At 36.1% G+C, this 10,525-nt stretch overlaps 2 protein-coding genes across 2 annotated transcripts; both read left to right on the top strand.

The window, feature by feature from the left end:
* Window positions 1-3,708: 3,708 nt before the first annotated feature.
* LOC110943193 lies at window positions 3,709-4,646 on the top strand. The gene is made up of 3 exons (XM_022184947.1): window positions 3,709-3,721; window positions 3,826-4,458; window positions 4,549-4,646. The coding sequence occupies exons 1-3, from the start codon at window positions 3,709-3,711 to the stop codon at window positions 4,644-4,646; spliced, it is 744 nt and encodes a 247-aa protein (XP_022040639.1).
* A 713-nt stretch (window positions 4,647-5,359) lies between these two features.
* Window positions 5,360-9,883, top strand: LOC110943194. The gene is made up of 3 exons (XM_035989902.1): window positions 5,360-5,992; window positions 9,599-9,729; window positions 9,847-9,883. Exons 1-3 carry the CDS (start codon window positions 5,360-5,362, stop codon window positions 9,881-9,883), a joined length of 801 nt encoding a protein of 266 aa, XP_035845795.1.
* Window positions 9,884-10,525: the final 642 nt, after the last annotated feature.

Consider the following 10,525-nt stretch of genomic DNA (forward strand, 5'->3'; position numbering starts at 1 on the left):
TTAACTTGTTCAACCACATGCCATTTTAGTTGTGGTGGCAGTGGATGGTTGTGGTGGCAGTGGATGGTTGTGGTGGTGGTAGATGAAGGTTGAGACAGAGAGAATTATCAGTGTGTGTTTATAGAGAGAGAGAGAGAAACAGTTTACCGACAGCAGAAGGGGGAAAGAAGAAAAGAAGTGGGGGTGGGGTGGGTAGTTGAGCAGATGGGTAAAATGACCAAAATGCCCTCCAGTAAAGGACAAAAAACCAGGTTTTTTTTAGAAATATGAGCTAACTTTGCTTTTGAACTAAAATGGCAACAAAAATGAAACCACAGGGACCCAGATGTAAAAGGTTTAAAATTTGGACTAAAATGGCAAAAGTGATCAAACCTCAAGGACCAAAATGGCAGTTTACTCTAATAATAACGTATTTCTTTCCATTCCTTGAAGGAATGGAAAAAAGACATCATCATACCAAGGAATGAAAAATTATTATATTTGGAAAGAGTTATATTCCTTTGAAATGCTCAATTCCATTATCACATGATAACCAAACAAGTTTCTTTCCATCTCATGACAATGATCTATTCCATTTCACCTTTTATTCTTTAATATCAAACGCTACCTTGTATTTTTTTCTATATAAATGAATACACATTATTAAAAAAGAAATTAAACTCATATATATATATATATATAGGGGACCGCTAGAATGAGAACCACCTCGAGTTGAAAGAACCGCGAGAACCACACCGTACGGGGCGAGGTGGACCAAATTTTTTTTTCAAAAACGTAGATGCATGTATTATAAACACATTCGTAAAAAAAATTAAAAAAAATGCCGTGCGTATAGTTTTTTACACCACAAGTTTGTGGTTTACGAGTCCCGTAAATTTACGGAACTCGTAAACCACAAACTTGTGGTGTAAAAAACTACACGCACGGCATTTTTTTTTATTTTTTTTACGAATGTGTTTATAATACATGCATCTACGTTTTTGAAAAAAAAATTGGTCCACCTCGCCCCGGATCAAGTAGTTCTCGCGGTTCTTACAACTCGAGCTGGTTCTCATTCTAGCAGCCCCCTATATATATATACACACACTACACATGGAGATATATCATCAAATTAACGTACAAAGGGTTTTTAATATACAAAGCATAGCATACAAAGCCACCAAAATGCGAGACGTGTGCATGGGTGAGGGGTATATCTTCCCCGCCATAAGCACACACAAATATTATATTACTAAGCTTATATTACACACACTTTAAATAATTATGCAATCATATATAACAAGGCACGCAAAATAATTTCACATGTATAAACAATTATGCAATTTATAAGAATAAAAGTAAATTACTTTTTGGGTCCTCGTATTTTAGTGGTTTTAACCACTTTAGTCCAAAATCAAAATGTTTAACGCCCTTAGCCTCTAAGCACTCATTTTATAACCTTTTGAGTCCAAATTTTAACACTTGTACTTTTGATTTTGAACACAAGTGGTTAAAATCACCAAAATACAAGGACTCAAAATATTATAAAATGAGCAGTTAGAGACTTAGGGCGTTAAACTTTTTGATTTTGGACTCACGTGTTTAACCAGTAAAACACAATGACTTAAAAAGTAATAATACACCCTATGATTGTGTAAAGTCAATTTAAAGAAAAGTATATCATGATTGTATTGAAATTTAAGATTATAAAATGTTTGATTTTGTAGTATAATTGTTTGATCAATATGATATAAACATAAGACAAAGAATCTAGCAGAACTGGTGTATCATTATGATTGTGTAATCTTTTGTTATCCGGGTAACTGGGTAAGTCTAGTGTTCTAGCTAGCTTATTCGACTAGCTGAATGGCCAAGTGTTATGATATTCGTATGAAGTCCATAACGATGGTAGTGACATCCACTATCTTGAAAAGAATTAAAGATTCATTCTCACAGAGAAGTTGTTAATGGAGAAAACTAGTATAAATAAAGTAAGGAGTTAACTGCCATTTTCGTCCCTGTGGTTTGGTCACTTTGGCCATTTCAGTCCATTTTTTAAAAATGCGCCATTTTCGTCCCCCACGTTCTGGAAAGGTGCCATTTCAGTCCAAAAATCATAACCCAGTTAAGTCAGTTAGTAAATAAGGACTGATTGTGTAAATTTGTAACATAAAGGACCATTTAAGTAAATATTAAACACCACCACCACTAGCCCTGCCACCACCACCACTCCGCTGCCACCACCACCACCACCGCCACCACAGCCCTGCCACCACCACCACTCCGCTGCCACCACCACCACCGCCACCACAGCCCTGCCACCACCACCACTCCGCTGCCACCACCACCACCGCCACCACAGCCCTGCCACCACCACCACAGCCTTGCCACCACCACCACAGCCCTGCCACCACCGCCACCACAGCCCTGCCACCACCGCCACTCCGCTGCCACCACCACTCTCACAAATATATAAAAACAAGTTAAGAGTAATCACAAGAACTTACCTTTAGAGCGTCCTTTACGATCAGGATTCGAAAAACTAGTGTCAATACCTGATGAAGCAACCAGTATACAAAGCATACCCCATCGAACCTGGCAAACAGCCCAACATCGAATTAGACGCGTTCTGCAAACATTGTGCACACGCTTCTTCACCCAACGTACTCCAGCAATCAGCCGCTGCATATGCTGACTTGTTTTGGCTCCCAGATTCAATATTCTGAGTTCCTGCATGCCGGTTCCATCTTTTAGGAGCAGTTTCCACTGCCTGTAGCACAGCTTTTGATGCCGCTTGTTGAAAACCGTCATCTTTACGTGTGATATTATCACAAACAATTCTATCATCTTTCCCAGTAAGCTCACCAAAGAAGCTGTAATTTTCGATCTGTGAGAGTGGTGGTGGCAGCAGAGTGGTGGTGGTGGCAGGGCTGTGGTGGTGGTGGCAGGGCTGTGGTGGTGGTGGCAGGGCTGTGGTGGCGGTGGCGGTGGTGGTGGTGGCAGCGGAGTGGTGGTGGTGGCAGGGCTGTGGTGGCGGTGGTGGTGGTGGTGGCAGCGGAGTGGTGGTGGTGGCAGGGCTGTGGTGGCGGTGGTGGTGGTGGTGGCAGCAGAGTGGTGGTGGTGGCAGGGCTAGTGGTGGTGGTGTTTAATATTTACTTAAATGGTCCTTTATGTTACAAATTTACACAATCAATCCTTATTTACTAACTGACTTAACTGGGTTATGATTTTTGGACTGAAATGGCACCTTTCCAGAACGTGGGGGACGAAAATGGCGCATTTTTGAAAAATGGACTGAAATGGCCAAAGTGACCAAACCACAGGGACGAAAATGGCAGTTAACTCTAAAGTAAGAAACATGATCCATGTAAAGAGTAGAAGAGAGTCGTTGAAATATACGTTTGAAGAGTGTGGGTATCCGGCCACTTGTTGATTGTTGTGTGAATGGTGTAGTCATGAAATCAAACGTATGCATAACATCGTGAATATTATCATGCAATATTAATTAGTAATTTAGTTAATTACTTTTTTTGGAATTAATTGTTTTAAAGTAGTGGGTTACCATTATCTATTTAAGTGGGTAATTATCCTTTTTAATAGCAAGTAGTGGGTATTATATTCAATAGCGGAACTAGCCCAAAAAGTTAGGGGTATCCTATTTTTTTTTAGGATCAGGGATATCCTTTATATAACAGAAACGGAGTTGAGGGATATTTTTACACTACGAAAATGAAGTTAAGAGGTATTTTTACACTATACAAAGTAACAATGACGAACAACAAGATGATGATGCAGTTGATGAAATTAACGAATATTATGATTGTAGATATCTATCTGCATGTGAAGCATCATGGCGTATATTTGCATATGAGGTTCACTATAGGAAACCTTCTGTAGTAAGGCTTCCTTTCCATCTTCCCGGGCAGCAACCAGTTGTATATGGTGGGGACGATGATCTTGATGATGTCCTCAACAAGCCTTCTGTAAATTCTTCGATGTTCTTATCTTGGATGAAGCGTAACGAAGGTGATGAAGAAGCACGAAAACTTAATTATGTTGAATTCCCAACGAAGTACGTGTGGAAACTAAAAGAGCGTTGTTGGGAACCCAGGAAAAAATGTGAGTCGATTGGTAGAATTCATGCGGTGTCTCCTGCTCTCGGTGAAGCATATTTTTTAAGAATTCTTTTAAACAAAGTCAAAGGTCCAAGATCTTTTGAAGAAATTCGTACGGTAAATGGGCATATATATCCTTCTTTTAGAGATGCATGTTATGCACTAGGACTTTTAGATGATGACATGGAGTATATCGAAGCCATTGAGGAAGCAAATGAGACAGGTTCTGGTTATTATCTACGGTCTTTATTTGCGACCATGCTAATGTCTAATAGTTTATCTAGACCGGATTTTGTTTGGGAAAAAACCTGGAAAATTTGGTCCGATGGCATTCAACACAAACGGCATAGACCAGGCACTCCAGGTATAATTTTTTTTTTATCTATTAAGTTACCTTAAATTTTAATAGTGCTCCTCATTATTTATATTATGTTATATTTTTCTTATTATTCAGCATTGCCACGTACTGATGATCAACTTTGGAACCTAACTTTTTCAGAGATTGAAAATATTTTACTTGGTAATAATTCAGTCTACGAAAGTTTACGATGATGCCGTACCCTGATTATGAATCTGTGTCTTCTGCAAATAATCGTTTGATTACTGAGGAGCTAGGTTATGACAGACAGAATCTACAAAATGAGTTTCATGATCTTTATCTTGCATTAACAAACGAACAACGTTGCATTTATGACGATATCATGACATCGGTTCAACATAACGCAGGAGGTGTGTTTTTTGTTTACGGTTATGGTGGAACCGGTAAAACCTTCCTTTGGAGGACACTTTCTGCTGGCATAAGATCAAAAGGTCAAATTGGTTTAAATGTTGCTTCAAGTGGGATTGCATCGTTGTTATTGACCGGAGGTAGGACGGCACACTCACGATTTCTAATTCCTATAAATCTTAATGAGGATTCTATTTGTTATATAAATCCAAATGGTGATGTTGCCCGATTATTAAAGCAAACAACACTGATTATATGGGACGAAGCACCAATGGTTCATAAGCATGCCTTTGAAGCTTTGGATAGAACTTTGAGAGATATATTGACATGTGGTAGCTCTAACAACTCGGAATTGCCATTTGGAGGAAAAGTAATAGTTTTTGGTGGAGATTTCAGACAGATTCTCCCTGTTATTCCTAATGGAAGTAGACAAGACATCATCAATGCGTCTCTAAGTTCCTCGTACCTTTAGGCAAGATGCAAAGTTCTTAGACTAACAAAAAACTTGAGGTTAAGTGTTAGAAGTGAACCATCCGCTATGGAACAAACAAAGATATTTGCAAAATGGCTTTTGGATGTAGGAGAAGGAAATGTTGGTGGTGCGAATGATGGTGAGGCTACTATCGATATACCTGAGGACCTGCTCATTGCCGATTCATTTGATCCTATAGGCAATCTAATTGATTTTGTTTATCCACGTATTCTTGAAAATTTCAACGATCCAAACTTCTTTCAGGAAAGAGCAATACTTGCACCGAAGAATGAAGTCGTTCAGCAAATTAATGATCGTTTGTTAGCGATTTTTCCCGGTGATGAAAAGGAATACCTAAGTTCAGATAGTATCTGTCAGTCAGATCATGTTCACGATAACTTTGATGAACGTTTATATTCACCCGATGTTCTTAATGGACTTAAACTCTCAGGTTTGCCAAACCATAAATTAGTACTAAAAGTCGGGATTCCTATTATGCTGCTAAGAAATATTGATCAGAACAGTGGTTTATGTAATGGAACTGGACTGCAGGTGTTGTCATTGGGTAATCTTGTTATAGAAGCTCGAATCATATCTGGAAGTAACATTGGTCATCGTATTTATATTCCAAGAATGAGTTTGACACCTTCAGACAAAAGAATTCCGTTCAAATTTCGAAGAAGACAATTTCCGCTTGCTGTATGTTTTGCAATGACAATAAATTAGAGTCAAGGGCAGTCACTGTCAAAAGTTGGTTTGTTTCTGAGACAACCAGTTTTCACACATGGTCAATTGTATGTTGCGTTATCCAGAGTCAAAAGTAGAGAAGGGTTAAGGTTATTAATTTTAGATAAAGATGGTAAAGTTACCAACAAAACAACAAATGTTGTATACAAAGAAGTCTTTCGAGATTTGTAAGTTATAGGTGTTACCTTTACTTTTTTATCTTATTGGTTTTTTAATAGAAGTTTTTATTTATGCCAATTTTGAGTTGTATCTAATCTCATAATTTTGTTTTACATTCCCAAAATTTAATACTTTTAGTTTATGTTTGTTATTAGTACGATCCTTTTGAATTTATGTTTGTTATTGCTATGACCATTCAACTTGCGTTACAGTTTTATTAATTTTATCATTTTTGTTGTTGAATCCATGTAATACACGGGTTACTAACCTAGTCCTTTATATAACAGAAACGGAGTTGAGGGATATTTTTACACTACGAAAATGAAGTTAAGAGGTATTTTTACACTATGCAGATGAGGTTGAGGGGTAGCCTGTGCTACCCTACTAACACTATAAGTCCGCCACTGATTGTATTGTATGGTTATATATCAGCTGATTAACAATTGTTTAGTTATGAAAGGAATATGAATTAAGTCTTTTCCAAAAATCTTCAAATTCTCTCAAGTTTTTTATCTAATTTATTTGGATCAATTGGTTAACGATTCGGTTCGTATCAAATACCTGCGATACTTTAAAGAACTAAAAATCACAAGAAAATGATAGAGTTGATATCATGGTTGTAAAAGTCCCGCTTAAGCTCTGAGTACTCCCCGAGTACTCGCTACAAGGTAGGATGCCGAGGCACGAGTACTCTTCTCCAGGCCAATTGCTCTCCGAGAAATCTCCGCCTAAGCCGAGTACTTCCCGAGTACTCCCGAATCCGACTAGGGAACGTCTAGCGACTTTGCAACCATGGTTGATATTCAAACAAGGCATCCTATACATAAATAAACTGCTTTTGTGAATTTATATGACAAGAAATTTTACGAATTTTTAGTTTTTGTTATAAATCAAATAAAATAATGTATTATATTTCAAATAAAATACTGTGTATAATATGTATAAATCAAATAATTTTTGTTTTTGTGTTTTTTCCTTCTAATTTGACCAGGATCCCTACTCCCTTGTTCATACCCTTCGGGCCCAAAACAAGGCTGTTAGTCGTTAGGCATACTTATGTCCCCCGGCCCAACCTCAAAAACAGCCTAGTTTTCATTTAATGTTTTTCAAATTAAATTTAAAGGTTTATATCTAGCGATTAAATCAGTGTTCATATTTCATAAAACCATTTAGTTAGCAAGTTTAATTAGTATTAATATACTAAAAATGTATATTATTTGCTTATTTAAATAATTAGGTTAATTAATAAAAAACATACAGTTTGTTAAATTGGTTAAAATAACTGCTAAGGAATACCAGAATGAAAATTGAAAACCACTTAAGTTAAGGAAACTTTGTAAACTCTCACTAACCCTTATGTTACACTATCTAAAACATCGTATTTTTAAGAAAAAAAATAAGGCATGTAATATACATGTTTTTGAGCGTATTGAGCAAAAAAAAATCACTAAGAGGATATTTAAAAACATAAACAAAAAGTTTCATATGTATCACCCCAATCGATGGTAGATTGTTCAACAGCACATAACACTAAATAAAGTTTAAATATAATATAAATTCAAATTTATGTTCAACAACCAAATCAAACAAAAACCAAACAACTTGTCCAAAACAAACATAATAAGTGTTTTTAGATTTTAACTAACCAATAAGTTCCATGAATCCTATGTGATAGAAGCTTGAATCATTATCAATTGTTACTCATAATTGGTAAAACAGGATCGTTGAGATCCCTCTCCTCTATATCGTAACTATATATATTAATAAATGAGATGATTTGGGCCATGTGGCATGTGATGGTGGAGCATTTTTGTTGATGTGGTATGTTATGGTGGATTTGAGGGTGATTTTGGGAGGAAATCCATCTCAATTCTTAAAACACAAACCAAAATTCTCAAAACACAAACCAAAATAACTTTGGACGCGGGATCCGTTTTTACAATGGGGCGACCCGATATCAAATGGATCATATATGTTGTCTTTAACAAACCCTAAAGCTTCACAACCACACTTCTCAAAACACACATAATTCAACCTACCAAAATTCTGTGAAACCCTAAATTCCTCTAGATGTTTCTATGAAATCGATCTTCCATATTATCCAATCCATCTTCTTTGATTCAAGTTTCTCTCACTTTACTTTTCATTGCAAACCCTAGCCAAACCTCTGCATCATCATCATCTTATTCACACAAATCAATCCTATTAACCAATCAAAGGTATGTTTCTTTGTTTTTGATTTTATTGTTTCTGATTTGTTTGTTTTACGATTCTAATCTCATTAATCGTTTATTTTCTTTTTCTTCTCATAAACCCTACATACTGACTCTTTATGTACCATTGCTTTGTTCTATGGCGATTCATCCATTGTTATGATAGGTATGATATCGTTTTTTGATGCTTACTGTTTTTGGTTTTCTTATGTTGTATCGATTTATTAGGCTCCATTTTAATAAAAATGCACGCGGGATCCGACTAAGAATGTAGCTCACCACAGCGAAAATGTACACATTTTTAATGTTTTTTTCGAGATCTTAGTAAGGGGAGTGCTCTGTTAAGGCTGTCTGTTCTGTTGGGTCATATGCTTTCCAATCTTGCTCACCTAATATGCAATCTCGGTAAGTTATGATATTTCGTGACACGTGTTTTCTTTATTTTTGATATATGTAATTTGTAATCTTACTCAATTCATGTCTTGAATGATGAGGGTTTTGTTTTCCTTTCTCAATCGGTTATTCTTTTTGAAATTAGGGTTTCATTTGCTTGAGATTTGAATCTGCCGATTGTTGAAGTCTTTGAAGCCGATCGTTTTAAATTTCCAGTTCCCGAGGTATGACCTGATTGTGTTTTGAGTGTAGATGTTGTTTGACGATCACATTAATTAGGTTTTTGATTCAGATTATGTGATTTTGTTTATGCTTTTTTATGTGATTTTGAAACTGATGATCGATGATTTGATTTTACCTTTTTAGTAAGGGAAACGATTTATGTTTTTAGAGTTTTTGTTTATTTTTTATTTTGTGTCTATTTTTTATGCCTTACATAGATAGCTTTGTAAGTAATATTTTTGGTGGATTGAAATGTGATACATGTTTGTATGGTTGCTTAGACCCGGAACCACGTTGTGAGACTGCTCCAAACGTTGTGTTGGTGTTGCGGAACCTGATTTAAATGGTGTTCGTTATAAGGATATTGCTATGGAGGGAGGAAGTGCTAATAGAATAATTTGAGTTGAAGAAGAAGGAAACGCAACTCCCAAACCTGATAGGATACTATTTCTGCATTTTTATACATGGAAATAATATTTTTATAACGCAAATTAATTTACATTCTTTGTGAAGGTTATCTTCATTCTGTATGTTTGGCATGTAATCAGTTTAATATGTTAATTTTACGCAGGTACAAGTGGGCCGTTCTCTTATTAATAAGACGAAAAGGAAGTTGGGTAATGGTGGTTTTGGGCAGGTTTATGTTGGTAGGAGGGTGACAGGTGGCAGTGGTAGAACGGGACCTGATGTGATGAAGCCGAGGTATGCATGTTAACATAGATATGTTTTTATCGTGTATTTATCATTTGTTATTGGATTTACCCTTAATTGACGAGTTGTTATTGATCAATTTTGTGTTAAATGTGTGTTTGCATATAGGGTTCCAAAAAAGAAGTTGGACGCGGGATCCGAATAGGATTCGGTTCGACCGAATGATCCAAATGGATCCTTTATAGCCTAATTTCATTCCGTCTCAGAACTTTCATCTCTATCGTCATCTTCAAAAACCTAACGGCGCTACGCATTATCTTCAGCAAATCCAAAAATCTTATTTAGCAAATCGAAAATGGTGATCCTCATGTACCTTTTCACCACTGATCCCGTAGATTCGAGGTGTGTGCCAAATGTATTGGATTTCTCGCATAATGTGATTGATTACGTTATTTAAACTAATTTGATGTTTAGTAGTTTCATGCTTAAATCATATACATTTGTGTATGTCATATCGTATGTATTCAGTTTGTTGAATAACTTGACTGATTAGGTTTTTTTTAACTAATTTAATATTTCTATAGTTTCAAGGTTAATTCATATACGTGTGTGTGTGTTGTATGTATTGAATTTGTTAAATTACTTGATTGATTAGGTTTGCAAACTAATTTGATGTTTTTATAGTTTGAATCTTAATGAATTCACATTTGTGTACGGCATATGTATTGAATTGATCGAATTACTTGATTGAATATGGTTTTAAAAAGTAATTATGGAATTATTGAAGACTGAGGAGGCTGTGAAGAAAAGTAAGAAGAAAAAAATGAAGACGGTTGAGGTAGATGTG

This window comes from Helianthus annuus, chromosome 5 (assembly GCF_002127325.2).
Source record: "Helianthus annuus cultivar XRQ/B chromosome 5, HanXRQr2.0-SUNRISE, whole genome shotgun sequence".
In the NCBI taxonomy this organism is placed as follows: Eukaryota; Viridiplantae; Streptophyta; class Magnoliopsida; order Asterales; family Asteraceae; genus Helianthus; species Helianthus annuus.